Below are 19,048 nucleotides of genomic sequence, written 5' to 3'. Positions count from 1 at the left end.
TTTTCACCAAGATGGACCATATTTTGGTGGTATAATTTAAATTTTTGTATCATTTTTTATTTTCAGTTGTTTTAGTCCCTCTTGAAAATGAAATCTTGAACCTGTAAAAGCATTGGATTTGCAACAAATTTCTCATACATGAGCCCATTTGCTGTTGTATTAAGTAAGTCTAAGAGTTAACTTACAGAAAGGCAATGTAAGAATGTACCAAGGCCCTCCGACAATTCTCCAAGTGTTTGTTGAAAAGGAAATTCCTTTCCAACACTAGCCATCAGCATCCTCAAGGGATTGCCTAAAAGTTAGCATTACATGCTGATATTAGTCAGAAGTATACTAAACAAATTTGCAACAAGTGCCTATGTTATAAAGTCATACTATAAATACTACCTCCACTGTCAACATTCAAATATTTTGACAAAGAATTGCTATTCTGTTGTAGCTTGATTCAAGAATCTTTGCAAACAATTTTTTATTCAGTAACGGATGGAAGTTACATCGCTGAGGAAACTATGAAAACATGACTTCCAGAAATCAAATCTAAGAGAATGCACTGAAAAATGATCCTCCTACAGAATAAAAATAACAAACAACCATGTAACTATACTCATAGAACAAAATTCGGTCAAAACTTCCCATTTTGGTAACCTCGAAACGAAAAACTAGGGGACCGAAAAAAAAATCCCAAGTTTTGATCAAAACTTGTCAAAACCTTGAAACCTGGTTCAACCCAACAGGTTCATGAGGGAAAAAAATTCCCAAATTTTGTGGGAAACGAAAATTTGTGGAAACTTAGGAAATTTCGTGAAAACCTAGGAAATTCATGGAAACCTGGGAGTTTATCCTGCAAGTTTTGTAGCTTTCCCAAATTTTCAATTTTTTTGTTTATTTCATGTTTCCCCAAATACCCCCTCCATCGGGCTTTCCTATCCAAATTGCGTATTCCCTCAGACTGGTTATCTTAGGCATGTTGATGACCAGACTTATAAAGTTACAATTGTTGATTACCTTGACAACCATAGGCATAAAATGTCATGGGATGTATATGTTCGTTGGTTGGAGGAGAGGATGTTACAGGCATAGTACTACTCATCTCACAAGATGAATCCACCAAGGCACTCCTCTTAGCACTGAGTTGTACTTTCCTTTTATTGTTAGTTACTTTGTATTTGATGTTTTGAAGTTGGAAATTATATATTGAATGTTATGTACTTAAGTAGTAAACTAGTAAAGTTTATAGTGTACTTCTCGGACAACTCTATAATGATGTTATGTACATGGAATGACATATATACATTGATTTTTTTAGTAAAATACAGCCAATGTGTTCTTTATACTTTAATTAGCTTAAATGCAAAGTCTCACCCTAAAATACTCCCTAAAACCTGTCGAAACTTGCACAAAAATGTCCTAAGTTTCCTCGAAATTTCCCAGTTTCCCACCTAGGTTTCCCATTTTCACCTAGTCAAAACTTAAGTTTCCCTCGAATTTTTTCTATGACTCTACTAGAAGTAATACTTATTGCAGACACACAGCTTGGAAAAAAAACAGGAAAATTTAGTGCACCGGGAAGATACCTTCAAATAATCTTGTGTCATTAGGAAGGCTAAAGGGGAGTTGTTCAGGCATGACTTCCATTAAGGTGCTTAGTGTTTGCAGCTGTGAGTGACGGAATGACGTAGCTGCCAAAATAAACAAGAAATGATCACCATGAATAGCGTTCCAACTAAGTCATCATCTGTAGATTCTGCACTATCAAATCTTGCATTTAGAATCATGCTGACAGTGTAGAGGAGTATGGTTCAACTACTGGTATGCATTTCAATATTGATTGCCAGTTCACAAATATAATGATGCTTGGGGAAAGAACAGCAGTGTCAATGTTTTCAATCTAGCATGGTTTTCAACCCAGTAAACTGGTCAAGCCTTCCACTAGGAATCAACCATAGACAATGCACCTAAACTTGAGAATAATTGTTTTAATTTAAATAAATTCAAGAAAACTCAGGAAACAACAGAATAATCCTGAGAGTGCCCAATAAGAAGGGTGGCTAAGATCCACCACACCACGCTCCAACAAATCTGAAGAATCCATCATCACTTCCAGCTTTAAAGCCCATAGAAAAATCACATAACACATTTAGCTTCCAAGTTAATAAAGGAATTAATTTCACATATAACAGATGAACCTAAATCTTGAACCCCACAGAACCAGTAAAGCTTTCAACACCATAACCACAAAAATGTAATATAATATGTCAGCAACTGGAAAACCTTGGGTCACAAAGGTCACAGCAAAAGAAGAAAGCAAACCAGTAAAGTTTGGAGATCCAAAAAGGACCTATCTAGGAAGAAGCATTCTCTCATAAAATAAGTTCCACATCCAGATCTCCGCTTTTCTATTTCTCAAAGAGATATGAGGATAAACCCCATTGTTCTCAAATACCCCTCATATAATGGCAACGTCCAAATCTTCCCCCCCCCCCCTTCCCAAAAGAAAGACTATAAATAAGAAGATACAACATGCAAAAAAATTAAGGTGTGGCAATTTTTATATCCCCAATGCCTATAGAAAACACTCACGTACCAATATGGTCATACACCGATGAATAGATGTTAATAAGCATGCATGTTAGTACACAATGATGCACATTGGTACTCCTTTTACAAGTGCAATAAATAATAGCTACTATACACCTTAGCTGAGTTAATTTAAGTTTCAATATGGATATGAAATTGATGACCCTATATTGGTTCGAGACAGTTACGTATGGGGAGGGGATCCACAGGATCCAAATATCATAGTGGTGAAAGTATTATTGAAGTGCTCAGACCTGCTATTAACACAGATTGCAGAACCAAATACTCACCCGGATTGGATAATATCAGTATAAGATCAATATCAGTATTAAGGGCTGCAACAGCTAGTGCAAGGCAAGCTCCAAGAGATTCTCCAACAAGATAAATTGGCCGATTTGGTGAACGAGAATACTCTGACTTAACTGTTGTCTCGATGAACTGCACCAGGTCTGACACCATAAAGAGAGTAAAGAATTTCAATAAGAAAAAAATAATATATTGACTACCAATGAAAACATTTTAGTTAAAAGACAAAAAAATTAAGATGCTCCTTTTGTATCTCTGCAAGAGAATGCTCTCCTTAATAGCTAACTCAGTCATCCCCTCTATAAGTTCTTCATGAAATTGTAACTACTAACATGATCTTTTTAATCCAATTTGTAACCCCCCCCCCCCAACTCCTCGGAAAGAAAAAGGCAATGACTAAATAGTCCAACTGTTTTTGCTTCAAAAAGCAAATTCATTGGGAATAGTTGAGCTTTGGAGAAAGCAAGGGATGCAATTTCAGTTTTAAGGTGAACTGCAATCACAGGATTCAAACATCCCTACATTCATAGTTTCTGTAGTTTGTGAATGAACTAAATATGCATGGGTGTGCATGTTGAGTGCGCGTGTGTGTGTGTGTGTGTGGGTGTGTGTGCGCGAGCGAGAGAGAGAGAGAGAGAGAGAGAGAGAAATACCTTGAAATGGTGTTCGATTCATCACAGGTAGATGCAAGCACCATATATCAAAAACCCTTCATCCAAAGGAGAAAACTACTTGCATTAAAGAAAGAACAATGATGCTATAAGTCTAACACTTCAACTCAGATTGTGGAATCACCTCCATCCCCACCAGTTGTTTGGAGATACTCAGATCGAGGTATCTTCTAATCTAATCAATATTATATATGCAGCATAGTAGCAATGAAATGTGACTTAAAGAAATTGAATATATTTCTTATATTTCATTTACCTACAGAATACTTACTTCCCTAGCCCTTGGTGGTGAAGAATGAGTCCCAGTCCAACACCATCTATCCCTGCAAAACAGTGAGCAGGATATATCATCCTTTTAAGTAGGCAGCAGAAAGAAGTTATAAAAATTCTGTCTCAAGCATGAGCAATTTAGCAGGATATAGTCTTTCCTGTGAAAGGATGGGAACTATAAAGAAGCATGAAACATTTGATGGAATAATCTATGTGAATTGAGTGTGGACTCATGTAAAAGGTAAGGCACCCTATGGCAAATAGAAATAAAAAAGATGTACATTGACTATATCAACCGAGATTTTGTATAGCATTACTATCATAAACTTAGGGGCTATTGCTCAACGAAGTCAGAATCTTAAGCTGTCACGGCAAAGATGCAGGCTCAAGTAGAAGGCACTAGGTAGCCACTTCAGGGTAAAAATATGAAGTGTTCTCAAGATCCTGTGTAAAGTGTGACTTGAACCAGTTGCAGCCTTTTCCATAATATCCAATGTGTTTAGGAACCTAATTTGATATGCTTCCCTTAATCCCAGGATTTTCCCATGGTACTCAAGGATCTATAAAAGTGGAAGTTTAAACTCAAAATATATTGCCCAATCAAAATTAAGAATGCCAATAGGTAGAAGGTGCTGATCCAGGAAGCAAATACAAAATCGCAAATGAAAAGTTGTACGAAATATTCATGGGAGCCTGAATTGAAAACCGGATTGATATCTATTTAAGCCTGCATATAATATTAATACAACTACAAGCTAAATGCAGTTAAAGAATTGCATCAATAGGCATGTAAGCAAATTATCTTTTGACAAAAACAGCTTCAATCAGCTAGGAATAACCAATATTTTTATGAAAATAAAGGTAACAAATCTCAGACACCAGAATTCCAAGTCATAGGGATCCTTAAAAGTGCATCACGTTTCAAATCCGTGGAAACATGAGTCCACCTATTATAACCATCTGCATATTTGTTTAGGGGATGCGCCTCCAAATGCATAATCCCATATACTCGTCCAAATTTGCCTTGAAAATGGAATCATTCTGATTTCTTTATTTCAAGTTAATTCCTGCTGATTCTCCCCTATTAGCTCTACATTTTCTAAGATGAATCACAGAAGCGCCTAACCAATCAATAAATCCTATAGACGCTGGTTTCATGAATTTGATATCAGAATCAATGCAAGCATCAGTGGAATTAAGTAACCAAACGCACCCGAAGTGAACAATGCTCCTACTGAACCACCTGCAGCTTATTCTGCTAATTGCTGGCCCGATCAAATATCTTTGTTGAAATTAAGATGGAAATCCATCACCTTGCGATTGCAGAGAATCCCAGTGACTCCTTGGCACATCAGTACTTAACATCACTCACCATAGCTACAATGTCAAGTAAGCTACTCCCCAGGAAGGTCCAGCAGGAGCAGCTTAAGGTCTTGGTCAGTAACCAGCAATTGGTGATTTTCAGGTGTCACTTATTTTGCGTGAGAAAAGAAGTGTATATCTTCAATTGTTCTACTGGCAGTGATGAATTCTTAAGTAGATTACCCCGAAAAGGCGAAAACACCATAACGCGTTGCAACTCACGTTTATTATCATAAAACTGATGCCCCATTGATAATTTTTTTCTCCGGTCGAGCATTCGTTTTGTTATAAAAGATAAAACCTCCTAAGAGGCTCAGGGTTCACTGCGTCGCGATATCCATTACCCCAATCTTCCGTCAAAATCAACGGGAAGCAGAAACGAGATCGAGCGCGAGATGAATTTGTGCGCACTGTGTATCCCTGCCGAGCTCCAACCCACAAATTAGAATAACGCTGGCATTCTGGGTAAGCGAATTTAAGAAAGTAAACTGTAGTAATCTCCGGTAGCTCGTCGAAGAGGATTCTTGGGGCGACGAGCCTTGGAAGACGATGGCGTTAAGGGCCATTACTATTTCAAATTTTTAATCGATGAACCTCCCTTCCGTGTTCTGAGCAAGAGCAACCGTAGGAATTTCGATCAGAATCGATCGGCCGGAAATAGAGAAGAATTCATCACTGCCAGTAGAACAATTGATCGCCGATTTACATCAGCCCATTTTTCCTATCTTAAAAATCAAATTTGGATTGTTCTAGGGTGTTTGATGGAACTATGGAAGGCAACACTATGTTGCCCAGAAGCTTTTTTTTTTTTTTTTTTTTTTGGGTAAACTGTTGCCCTGAAGCTTTCAAGTTTCAACATGCCTCTAGAAAGCGTTCAGGCTCAGTCATTCCAGTAGAATTTCAATTTCAACATCAGAAGTCAACTAAGAAGCTTCTTATATTTTTTTGTTTATTTATCATTCAATTTTATTTCAAGGGGTCAAATCATCCTGATCAATAAAATTCTTTATAGATATAAAACTTAAATATATATATAATTCACACGAACCATCAAGAAGTTTGATGTAATATTTTTTTATCTGTCAAAGTGTATTTTCTAAAAGTTTGACGATCATGAGTATAATTTATTCAACTAAAATGTCCTTAATATTAATATAAATTCAATTTTATGAAAATAATTATTTTTATCAATTTAAAATTGAAATGGAGGTCAAAGGGAATTAAGATATTTTATTGATTTAGTGTTCTTGAACTTTCCTCCTAAAGGTATGGTATAATTTTTCTTAAAGTTAAATAAACTATGTTTCTTAAAGCTCTTCATTTCTTTTTTTAATGAAAGATGTACAGGCCAGTTTTTTTTTTTTTTTTATTTTATGGTAAATCAGACTTGTTTATGCAACTTGGGAATAACTTATATAGTTATATATAAAGTTGTTGAAAATTGCAAGACTTACGAAATTCTTTTTTTGGGCAAAGAGTAAAAAGATTTTTATTAACTACAAAAAGAATGAAAATGGAGAACTCTAGTTTGATGCAACCCAAGTACAAGGTAGAATCAAACAGGAGACTACTAAGACTTTGAAATCCTCATACACAAAGGACCTTTGCAAGAGCTATGGTTCTTTATATATATATATATGGTTAAAACTGTGACTTTTTTTTTTTCTTCATGAGAAAAATGCTTGTTATCTCTTTTTTCTTTCTAATACTTAGACCGGGGAAAGGAAATGGGCAAAAAAGTTTCAGTCCCACACATTCAAGTCTGCAACCCTGTATCGATCATTCAGTGCTTTAAAACAGCAACGAAACAGTCGAGATTTCGATCTCCAACATAACTTTGCCATCCGACGGTCTTGATGGTTGCAGGACTGAAAAGGTCTGAAATTTCAGGGTGGGCTCAGTTGGCACCAACCTTATAAGTGGAGTTGGAAGTTGGTACCAACGCCTTACTCCACCTTATAGGTGAGAAGATTGGGGTTAAGTTTGAATCTCTTTTGCGCGGAGTCTTTCCTCCCCAGAATCTCTCACCATGAAAAGGTTTTGGTGATGATTCATTCGTTCCTGTTAATAGTGATAATTTCAACGGTAATGCAAATATGAAATTAATGATGAATTTTATCAGCGCAGGAGATTCTCACCACTACCGTGAACAAACATTGATTAGCAGATTTGAGTTACGATCGATCGATCGATCGATCTACATACCTGGCAAGAAAAGCAGAAGAGGCGAGTTGTTCAACTGAGAAGCGCATTCCAGAGGCGAAAACCAACGAGGAGGTGGTGATGTTCCATCTGCATCATACTTCTTGCTTATCAGATCCTTCGTACCCTCCAGGTAATCCTTTATGCTCAACCTCCGTTCCTTCTCTGTTTCGTCTTCCCAAAAAGACGGCTTCGTACGATTTAGATCTTTCTCCAGTGACGATGAATCCGCCCGTATCGGTGTCGCTCTGCGCCTTCCGGCAGCGGACGACCACAGTTTCGGGCGGCGAAGTGAAATCGCGGAAGACACATGTAGTTCACTATTACTAATACTCACCTGGATTCGAGTTACTCCTACGGCCGCCATGAATAATTCGAATTAAAACTACCTCTCTCTCACTCACAGAAATGAAGATACGAAACAAACTTCAGCTCTGTCTTTCTAAATTTTCTATACAACTCTCCCTCTCTTCCGCGTCTGAATTCGTGCTGGTCAGTCTTTCCTCCAGTCCTATCTTAGTATCTTATTTATGGCTAAATAGTATAAATAATTATAGTTAAAAAACTTTGGGCGGTTTCTTGGCGTTGCCATTGAAGGTATCTGTATGACTGTATCCAGTTATTAAGATTTAAGGATGATTAAAAAAAAGTTTTCATTTCTTCTCTTTTTTTTTTGTTTTTTGTTTTTTTTTTTTTTTTGTTTTTTGTGAAACTGCTCATTACATGCCGCATCAGCGGGAGTAGCGGATTCATATAGGTCTCGATGCAAGGATTTTATATTTTAAGAACCCGAGGGATGCAGAAATCATGGAATCTAAAGATTTTTTTCTATCGAGGCCTGAATCGATTCAAAATCACTCAGGTATCAACCTCAAGTTAGGCCTCGATTCAGGTATCAACCTGAAGTTACCTTTAATGTGGAATGGAGCATGTTGTACGGTTTTATAGTTGAATTCCATTCCATACGAAGAGAAAGCTTGCGTGCCTGGAAAACTCACGGTTCTACCAAAAATAAAAAAAAAGAGACTGGAAAAGTCACGGTTTCCTTTTGTTCTTCCTTAAAAAAGGGAAATGCTTACCTGCTTACTTCACACATCCTGCCAAAATGGTGAACTTTTTTTGAGCCGCCTTCACCACACGAATGTGGGGTTCACGACTCAATTGAGTAAATTTGAATGGTTGTGCATTTAATGTGGAGCACATGCTATCGTTGATCTCGACCATCTATTTTACAAGTGGTGAAAATTGAAACAAAGGATGCCATCAAATAATTCAAGGGTGAAACTCTTAATAGGTCTTATATGGAGTGTTGTTATTATGTGATGGAGAAGAGTTAATAGGTGATAAGTATAAAATGATAGCTAGCTGGGTTTAACCACGGTCGGTCCAATTAGGGGTGTAAACGGACCGGATTCGGATCGGATAGTGGTAATACCATATTCACATATTATTATATTTGGATGGATTTGAATAATATCCTATCGGTTTTCGGACAGATTCGAGATAATAATCGAATAGTTATTTCTTAAGTAGATTCTTCTAAATGGGCAGAATACATATTGAATATAAGTTTTCAACTACCTATTTATATCTTTACCATTTTATTTGTAAGGGAAATTTAAGAATTTAGCAACTCTGGTAGCTATTTTAGTAGAAAATATAAAAAAAATAGTCATATATTACAAGTAAAAAATTTATAAAAATAAGAAAAATAAATCTAAATAAGTAATTTTATCGGACGGATAATAATCAGTAAGAAAATGGTATACCATATCTGCATCCTATTAGTAATCGGACGAATTCGGATACCCCTAAACGGAAGCGGATTTCGATTATCCATTTACACCCCTAGGTCCAATGACCCGGATCGATACCAAGATTCATTTCTTTCTTCTTTTTTGATAATCGGGAGGTTCATTTATTGACACCAGCCATATTGGAGTCTTGATCACCATCCCTCTTTTTTTTCTTTGTGTTTTCCCTTTTTCTTTAGATAACCTTCCCACTGTGAGTAGAGTCCATGTGGGAATCATTGAGAGTAGGGTACCAGCTCTATGGCCCATTCCCGGGGTTCTTCTTCAAAAAGTGTTTTTCACCGTGGGCCCCACTGATCTTTGTGGTCAGGAAGCGTCCGGGAGCACTTTGTGCTCTCCGTCAGGGTCGCTAATCTGGGCTCTTCTTCAATGTTCTCCTCTTGCATGTAACGCGTCACCGGCTGCTCCGTCCTCACTTCATATAAAAACGGATCCCATTCAAACAAATTTGGAACAACGAGACTGGGAAAGAAACAAGGGAGAGAGAGAGAGAGAGAGAGAGAGAGAGAGAGAGAGAAAGTGTTTGTTGTTACTTGTTACCTTCCAGGTCCGCATTCATCATTGTTCAAGGAGATTGTTGTTAGAAACATATGAAGCAGAAATGTCATAAATGCATCCCTAGACGTTTCACCAAAACCCTCTGCTAATAGATGGTTATCCTCCGGAGGACCGGAACCTATAACTAGATGACAAGGTTTCAAACACCAACATCGCCAACCCAACGGGAAAAACCCAACCCGCCCCCAAATTTAAAAATATAGAGACCGCCATAGCCTACAAGAGGTGCAGGTTTTGGATCAAGGCAGTTCAACTGATTACAGTCCACATCTTGTGAGTTTGTACGAATTGCACTCTTTTTTTCATATTTCCCCCTTCTTTTGCATGCAGAAAACAGCCCTAGTTTTGTACTCTTCAATATATGGATCTACTTAGCATTGATTGAACTTCTTTTAACATTTGTCCTTACAATTGGGAATACCTCTCTAGCCTGGTAAGCAGTTCCCCGTTAATCCTCATTAAGTTTTTTGTTTTTAAGCTGAATTACAACAATCCGTGACAATGGGAACCTGCTCTAATATCCCAGTGGTTAATGATACATTATTTTTCATCCAAAGCCGTATATTAGCATTTGAAGATGCACGTAAGTATGATAGCTTTCAGTTCTGCAGTTCTTTATGTGGCTCATTATTATCAGTAGTTCTCCTCGTCATTACACTTTGTCATTACATTTGTCAACTGGGAAGAAGAATCTGCCATGGAACTCACCAGTTACATAATACAACAAAATCTGGGCACCAACAAAGTTGCCACTGTACAGTCAAATACTGTATGTATAGCAATCATACAGGGAGCTTTTACAACAACCATAAGAACAAGCCCTTTCCAACTAAATAGGGTCGGCTGCATGGATCCTTGCCTTCCGATCAACTACAGGGAGCTTCTCCTCTTAGATAAATGAAGAGCAAACAATGCATGCTACCCACCAATTTAAGCTCCTCAACATGCCATAAATTTTTTTAAATAAATACTTTAAACAGAATGAGGGTTTATTCATAATGAAGCATTGCGTGGCTGCCTGCAACTTCTCCCAGGCTATCGCACATTTCACATGGATAAACTGTAAACTGATTCTCATGATCTCCCATTGGGGCCACTTGTACACCAAAGAAAGGCTAACGGTTGTTGCACAGACGCGATGCTTCAATCTACCTTCAAGCTTCAGTTAGGACACTCAAATTTCAAATGTAGGAACTTCAGAATCAATGCCATTAGTGACTTGGTAAAGTAACCTGGGCAGCATATTTCTGTATGGATCCTTCTCTCGCTTCTCCTTCAAATAAGCAATGCAATTCTCAACTTCTGACTTCACCTTTAGATACAGCTGATGAGCTTTCTCCTTGTCTCTTAGCTCCATTTTTCTCCCTTCACACACAAAATAAATTGAAAAGCAAAGTTATTCTGAAGAATAAAATTGCAAAATTACCCATAAAACTGATCTTAGGTGGATACATGGAAAGTCATGATGAGAACAACAATAAAGATAACATTAGTATAATTGCAGAAAAAAACGATGGATAGGGTCATCTGGACATATTCACTTTTAAGCTAGGGGCTTTTCTATATTTGTTTTTTGGATGAGTACAAAATTATATTATCCAAAATGAGAAGAAAAAGGGGAGGGGCAAGGTGGGGAACATCACCTCCGGGAGGGCAGAGATAAAGTCTAAGCCCCAGGTAACAACAATATGCTGGTTCCTTGGGGAGTCTACAAGAGGTTTCTGGGGGAAGAAAAAAGAGCTTGGAGCAGACATTTTAATAGATGGCCTTCCAAATTTGGTTGAGGGATCTGAATTTGGTAGTTCATATGCAAAGATTCCACTCAAGCCAAATGTGGGATATATAAGAGCTGAACACAAGTTTCCCTGCTGTGTCTTTAATGGAGGTGTCCTGGAAAGCAGAGGACCACCATTGAGTTTCAAGACTGAGCAGTTGAGGGCGTCTGCATGTGGGCTAAATGGAGGCAAGGGCTTGAAGCCAAAGGGGTCTGTAGAAGGGACAAGCAAAGAAGAGGTGAGAAGGGTCCCCAACCTCAGTGGCGCTGCGAGCGAGGGGGATGAGGAGCCAGGTCAAGGAGGGATTTGGTGGGGAGGCAATTAAAGAGGACTCTCCAAGTGGTGAAGGCTTGCCTGGGAATATGTTCTTTAAAAATCACAAAATTGGCCTAGGGGACCACAGGAGAGGGGGAATGATATGGTTCTAGGCCAACAAGGTGGAGAAGAGACCATTCTTGGAGGGGAGCCAAACAATTTTGTCATGGTTGGGGTAGGGAGAGGGAAGCGGAGGGAGATGGGACCAAAAACGCTAAGGTTAGGGATGAAGGAGGGGGGGTTTCAGGAGCAGAAGAGATGAATAGGGAAAGGGGGACATCCTTGGGGATACCCAAGTAATAGATGCCCCCAGCACCAATCACGTGAGAAAGTATCCCAAATAGATGCCAAGGTCAAGCTAGAAGGAGATGGTAAAGCCGTTAGCAATGCAAACGGGGTGGCCAACCGAGGGGGCAGAAACTCTGAACGTTCTTCCAGATCCAGGAAGGTTTGGGGATGGGGGACTACGGTATACCAGAAGGATTCCCGCTTGAGAAGGTAAGTACACCCATTTCACCCACATGGAATTTTCCTTAAAGGTAATCTTCCACATGAGTTTGAGGAGGGGCGGCAACGCCTCTAATTCTATGTATACTGAGGCCTCCTCCAGATTTGACCTTGCAAACGACTTTCTAGCTGAGAAGGTGGAGGAATCTGGATAGAGGAAGCAACAAAAGAGAGATTCAATGGCAGTGACAGTGTTTTTCAGGAGAGTGAAAATGCTGCATTAATAGATGTAAGAGGATTGGAGAAGCGACTGAATTTGGACGAGACAGTCTACGTAGGAGAGAGGCTTGCCTTTCCAAAATTGGAGGCACTTTTTGATAAGATCTAGCATTCAGTGCAATGGTGACCTCAAAGGCGGGTAAGGATGAGAGGGAGGCCAAGATATTTTCTTGAGAAGGAGCCACGATGAAGCCCATGAGGAGGAGGTAATTGGAGGTATCTTCAGAGACTCCCGAAAGAAAGAGCTTCAATTTTAATAGGTTGATGTGGAGGCCAGAGAGAGGCTCGAAGAGGCGAAGGAAGGACATAAGAGATGAGATGGATGAGGAGTTTCCTTTAGAAAAGATCATAAGATCATCAACAAAGGCAAGGTGGGTGAGGCAAAAGTGCTTGCACTTGGGAAGGGGAAGATGAAGAGTTGATCCATTTAGCTCAAAGACTATAGCAAAGGACCTCAAGGGCGCGGAATAAGAGAAAGGGGGAGAGGGCAGCCTTAGCGGATACCAACCTTAGAACAAAAGAACCCCCTAAGGGATCCATTAATAAGGACGAAGGAGTGGGGGAGATGTAGGAATAAATCCAATGGATGAAGGGGGGAGGAAGTTCATGTGGGAGAGGATATTACGGATGATGTCCCATCTCAGGGAATTGAAAACTCATGAATATTGATCTTGAGAGGGGCAGTCAAGGAGAAGTGCTTTCCTTCAAAGCCTCGAATGATCTCTAATCAAAAGGGGATATTACCTGTAATACTATGCCCAGTAATGAAAGCAGATTGGTTAGGGCTGACAAGCAAAGGAACCACCTTTTGGAGACAATTGGCCAAGATTTTGGCAATGAATTTATAGAGGAGGTTGCAGAGGGAGATGGGCCTAAAGACAGAATGGGCCGAAGCCCCAGCAACTTACGAAAAAGGCACAGGAAAGTTTGGTTGAAAAAGGAGATTTAGGCTTTTAGCTAGAGTTAAAGAAAAAACTCCTGATGGTTTTGATGAGGTCATCTTTGAGAAGGTCCAAACAAGCAAAGAAGACACCCATGTTGAATCCTTCAGAACCAAGGGCATGGTTGCTCTTGTGACAGCAAACACCAGCAATGATTTCCTAACCGGAGGGAATGGTCTCACAGAGGGCCCGAGGTCCGGGGGGACAAATTTGTTGATTTAGTAGAATAATTATTCATGCATATGCATCAATAATTATTATGCATTTGCATCAACTATCCAACAATGAGGGCAATGGCAAAGCTCATTTATGAAATCAAAATCATTGACATATGGAACCACTCATATCTAATAGCATGATTGATGTGTATTGCAAAAAGAAGCTCATTTGTAATACCAAAATCATCCACAAATGGAACCCATGATATCTAGCATTGACATTGATGTGTATGCAGAAGAAATGATCAGAACAGAAACAATCTTTAGGATTTATTGCACAGCAGCTCAAAGAGAGTTACTTTATGAAACATTGACACCTTTCTTAATTATGATCAGCTAACCAAGGAGTAAATATATGAGTCAGAATCATGGGATTGGTGATATCATCATGTCTAGAACAGAAAGGGCATTCATCTAAACGTTATTTCAATTTAACCAAGAAGTATAAAAAAGGCGAACCCAGTGCCAAAGGTTTCCACACAAGCAGTCTTTGGGGGGCATTTTGACCTTGAAGTATACACATTAAAAAGAAATAGAAAAATATAGAAGTAAGAATAAACTGGTATGATAGGCATACCTTCTGTTTCAATTGGCTTTCCAAACAAGAAATAGAAACGTCCCGGCAACTTTGGGAGAACTCCTGGGAGATGCAGGTCTTGGTTCCCAAGTTCCCCATTAACATCAGTCCTATCAAAGATGAAAAGGATCTCAACGAAATCAGCAAGAAAGAATGGTCAATAGCATGGTCAGTTATAATATCTTTAATGTAACATACATCCACTAAATCATCCTGGTCATCCCACAGATATAGCAGAAAAATATAAACTTCCTGCAATGTTTAGATTGCTTATACAAGACAGGATTGTGGGTTATAAACCACACAAATAGGCATCCAACCCAACCCTGTTATACAGTGGCCCTCGCTATTAGCACTTGGTTTTTTATTTATTTATTGGTAAGTTAGCAAGCTTGGTTGGACTTAACACGCCATGAATTGTATTTTTCAACTTGGGGCTAAAGTTAGACCTCCACCTGAGTTTCTACTGGATCTACACAAAGGTTTCATCCATTGTTCTTCAGCTATCATATATCCCAAACGGTTCCTGAAGGTGGTCTTTGTTATATAAAACTCTAATCAACCTTGTTTTTGTTAAGTGATTGTATTGCAGTTCCACAGAGATAATTTCCAGAGTTTTTCTAGTGGTCCTGAATAAAACCCAATCTGACTTCTAACCTACTCTGATCTTATTTTTTTTGGATGATTAAATAATTCATTACCAAAGAGAAGGAAATACAATAGCACAAGCAACAAGCCCGGACAAAGCTAGAAAAAGGCCTCATCTAACAAGCAACCTAAGAGGCATTGAGACTAGCAACTACAAGAGCAGCAACTAAAGCAAACTAGATACACAAGCATAAGAGACCCAAGGTCAACAAAGAAGCAAACTAAAAGACAATGAGACAAGCAACAATTTAAGGCATCAATAATAGCAAACTTGTTACACAGCACAAGTGACCCATAGCTAGACTAGAAACAACTATGGAAGCGTATCAAAGGGGCCCAGCTGAACCTTCGCAGTCTCCCAATCCATCGGAACAATTGGAAGCCTTCCTAGTAACAAAGCACAAGGACCAACGCACTAGCACCATAGAGGCAAGGGACGCAAGGGAATGCAATATCGCAAGATTGAGAAAAAGAACGAAGAGAGCAAATAAGATTTGAAACAAAATGGAGAGTTCAAAAAAGATAGCTCACAAAGCTTTCCCCCAAAGCCAAAGAAGCCATCAAAGAAACCCTCATCAAATCGGAGCGAACCTTGAAACAGGAAGCGAAGAGAAGGAGAAACCAAGTGAGAAGAAGAATTTGAATCTGAGGTCGAATTTGATACGGAGAGATCAACAACTGAGGCTCTCAAGCGTACCCCCAACACTGGAGAGGCCAAAGAGGAAAGAACCCTCAACGAAGTTAAGCCGAGCTCAAACAGAAAGGGAGATAGGAGAAGAAAGAGAGCGGATATGAGATCGAATTTGAGATTGGATCCAATTTGGAGAGAACAGCAAGGAAACCCCTCAGGACTACCCCACAATGCCTAAGGAGCCAATGAGACCGGAACCCTCAACAAACACAGATGAACCTGAAATGGACAGACACGCTAAAGGTTTTTTTTTTTTTTCCTTTTCTAGAAGAGGACAGAGGCCGCCAGAGGAAGAGAAGAGAGGAGGTGGAGAGGGAGATTGGATCGCAGAAACAGAAGGAGAAGTGGAGAATCAAAGGGAAGAACAAGATCAGCCAACCTCAGGAGAGAACAGCGAGAGGAGGAGAAGCAAAGGGAGGAGAAGAAATAGAGGGAAGAGAGCTGATCTCAAATCTGAGATCAAGCTCGACCAAACCTCTACAAAACAGGTAAAAGGGAGGAGCACGGAGCTCAGATTAGAGAGCTCGACAAAAAATCAGCAGAGACAGAGAGGAGACGTGGAGAGGGGGTGAGGGAAGAGAAGAGCAAGAGAAGAGAGAGGAGGATGAGGCAGAAAGTTGCTCCTCCTCCGGAAAGGCCAAACAAGAAGAAGAGTGAGAGAAGAAAGAGAGGAAGAGAGAGGGAGAGAGGGGAAGGAGGCGGAGAGACGCATAGAGGAGGACCGCTAGCATCTCTCCGCCTCCAGGAATGCCGGACGGAACCTAGAAGTCAACTGCCGGCTTCAACTTCTTCTTCTACTTAGAACCCTGGCAAGACGAGATTCAGGAGTCAAGGAGCTTCCAACCGGAGGCGAGCAGGCCTGGCAGCAGCAGCTGTAGCAACGACGCTTGAAGCTTCTAAGTTTCTACAGATCTGAAAAACGCTTGATGCTTTAGATCTCTGCCCCCGCCTTCAAATCAGATCGCCTTACTTCAGATCTCGACGCAGATCCAGGGCACAGATCTTGCTTCAACTAGAGAGGCTTGAACCGAAACTCCGGCAGGGAATGAAGGAGAGGAGGACCGGAGGTGAGGAACTCGTCGCAGTCGCCCTTCATTGATCGTCGAACGTCACCCTATGCCCTTCGCCGAACGTCGAATGTTGATACCTACTCTGATCTTATTATTTTGGTAACAGACCTATTCTCATCTATTTACAGTGAATTACAAACTTTCTCCAACTCCGGGCCAAAATTTCTTCTGTTACCGCAATGTACTACAATTCAAGCTTTAATGTCATCAAGAATATCCAGCAAATAAGTTACTAAAACCTTCTACCCATTTGCAGCAGCTTTTGTTAGTGGAATTAAATGGACAGTGAGAAAAATGTTGGTCCAATGCACTCTTTTGATATGGTATTTCCTGTGGGGATTGACAAATTAATATATAGCCTAAAATCTATATTACTAAAATAAGTAGAGCTTCACCCCCCAATTAAATTATTTGTTACCAATCAACCCATTAGCTCATTAATTTCTGACCAGCTCAAGTAATTACAAAGCAAATTCTTAAGTGTCCCACTGGTTACATATAAGAATAGGCATTATTGAACAACAACATGAAACAATGACAGAGTTGGATGAAAAGCACCAAGCTTTAAACCATATAATACTACAGAAAATATAAAACGAGACACTTAAGAATGGGAATTTGCTAAAATACACCACTTAAGAGTTGGATGAGGAAGAGGAGATAATACCTCAATCTCACTACCTCTTTATTTAAATTGCGTATTTGATCCCTAAAGTACGGAATCCTCATGTAATCATCATAATCAAGAAACATCTGACAAAAGTGGACAAATGAATGCTTCATTAGATATCCAATTGGAAAAAAAAGATGCTGTGTCTGCAAATCTGAACCTGACAATAAAATTATGCAGTTCTATCCAATCAGGACAAGAGCCAAAACTAAAAGAAAGTACAAATTCTTGCAAGTGATAAATGCTGAATGCAGATTTCTCACTGCTCTCTGTTGGCACTTGAAATATTGTTCATTGAAGTGGTTATATCTAAAGGATAAAGTAAAAACCATGCAATTTCCAGCATAATATAACCCCACATACAGATAGTTTTGGAGTAATATTGGAATGGAACTCCATAATTAGTCAGAGACATCCCATTTAATTGATTGGGTATGGAAGTTTCACCTCTTCCCCTTTACATTTCTTGAGTTCAAAAGGAAAATAGTAAAAGTGAATGGTAAACATGTAGTATTATCCATCTTTCAGAATGTTACTATTATTAATCTTTTTTGTTTTTTTTTCTAATTATGATAGATGATGAGCCTCCGGTTACACCAATTCTAACACTCGTGGGGCCAGAAAAGGTGCTGGCAGTTAGGCCAGCATATGCAAATTCAAGTAAGGAGACTAAATAAAGAGAATAACTCAGGAGACAAATATATATATATAAGTGGGACAAGCGTATGGCAAAGACCTGGGGAAGTTAGGCAGTTTAGATAGGGGACAAGGAAGAAGACTGTAATCAGGTGTGGTAGCAGGGGTGCTACAGGGGATTGCTGGACTCTAGGTAATCCAGTTTGCTATTTTTCCTATTCTATTTTTCTAATCTTGAATTCCACTGGGCCATGTGTGAGAACCTATCACTAAGCTATGAGAGTCATCAGATTAGAGGTGGCACAGCTTATGGACAACAGTGGCCTTGGGATGCTCCAGCTTGGATGAGTAACGTGATTCAAATTGAAGGAACCAAAAGAGCCAAGGGCAGCCCCAAATTAACTTTAAGTGGGGAGTAAAGACAATTCATGGTTTAGGTCTCATATCTTGTACAATTTCAAATAGAGCATATTCGAGAGTAATGATCCATGTAGCTCAACCTATTTAGTAGGGAGAAGGCTATGTTGTGTTGAAAGCCATAGATAGAGCTGAAAGTCTTCAACAAGGTTTGGCTAGCTGACCAAATGTAGTTTGCACTAAGGTTTATTTGTGTTGGTTCATGCCTGTTTTCACTAATATTCTTTTTTTCTTCTCCTCATCTTAAAAATTATAACCATGTTTTCTATTTTGAAGAAAGTGAAGAATATTTGGGTATATCACTGACATCAATATCATCAGCAAAGCTGTGAACCAATATTTGGGATTCTTCATAAGATTCCTTTTTGACATCCCATATAAGTTGGGTATGAACTTAGTTTCATGTTTCTGCCTTCAATTCATTTCTAATCATTACTTTATACAGAAAAGTTTTTGCATCTCCCAATTGTAGAACTTTTAACAAGCTTCTTAAAAGCATGCCTTCAAGCATTAGTACCTTTTCCTTCTCAGCAATGGATTAAGGCTTAACAGGTGGCTAGTCAAGAAGAATACTCAGTTTATGCCTAATGAAGACAACTAACTG

General features: G+C 39.2%; 2 protein-coding genes across 5 annotated transcripts in view; both read right to left on the bottom strand.

Moving 5' to 3' along the window:
- LOC149006234 (phytyl ester synthase 2, chloroplastic-like) overlaps window positions 1-7,985 on the bottom strand; it is a 48,093-nt gene extending 40,108 nt beyond the window's left edge. For 2 of the 3 annotated variants that reach the window (XM_089165838.1, XM_089165837.1), the window contains exons 1-6: window positions 7,392-7,985; window positions 3,826-3,877; window positions 3,537-3,592; window positions 2,868-3,026; window positions 1,575-1,679; window positions 186-292 (exon numbers count right to left, since the gene is read on the bottom strand). In XM_089165838.1, coding sequence (XP_089021964.1) covers window positions 186-292; window positions 1,575-1,679; window positions 2,868-3,026; window positions 3,537-3,592; window positions 3,826-3,877; window positions 7,392-7,755 — 843 coding nt within the window. In that variant the 5' untranslated portion in view covers window positions 7,756-7,985. Of the gene's footprint in view, window positions 1-185; window positions 293-1,574; window positions 1,680-2,867; window positions 3,027-3,536; window positions 3,593-3,825; window positions 3,878-5,037; window positions 5,994-7,391 lie in introns of those variants that run through there. The other variant, XM_089165839.1, reaches the window with a different exon arrangement.
- Window positions 7,986-10,053: 2,068 nt separating this feature from the next.
- LOC149006233 (phytyl ester synthase 2, chloroplastic-like) overlaps window positions 10,054-19,048 on the bottom strand; it is a 35,900-nt gene continuing 26,905 nt past the window's right edge. The window contains exons 12-14 of one of the 2 annotated variants that reach the window (XM_089165835.1): window positions 17,389-17,474; window positions 14,313-14,422; window positions 10,054-11,125 (exon numbers count right to left, since the gene is read on the bottom strand). In XM_089165835.1, coding sequence (XP_089021961.1) covers window positions 10,935-11,125; window positions 14,313-14,422; window positions 17,389-17,474 — 387 coding nt within the window. In that variant the 3' untranslated portion in view covers window positions 10,054-10,934. Of the gene's footprint in view, window positions 11,126-14,312; window positions 14,423-17,388; window positions 17,475-19,048 lie in introns of those variants that run through there. The other variant, XM_089165836.1, reaches the window with a different exon arrangement.

This window comes from Hakea prostrata, chromosome 8, assembly GCF_041222555.1.
Source record: "Hakea prostrata isolate BN-2017 chromosome 8, UWA_Hpros_2, whole genome shotgun sequence".
Lineage (NCBI taxonomy): Eukaryota > Viridiplantae > Streptophyta > Magnoliopsida > Proteales > Proteaceae > Hakea > Hakea prostrata.
This window is presented reverse-complemented; position numbering and strand designations above follow the sequence as displayed.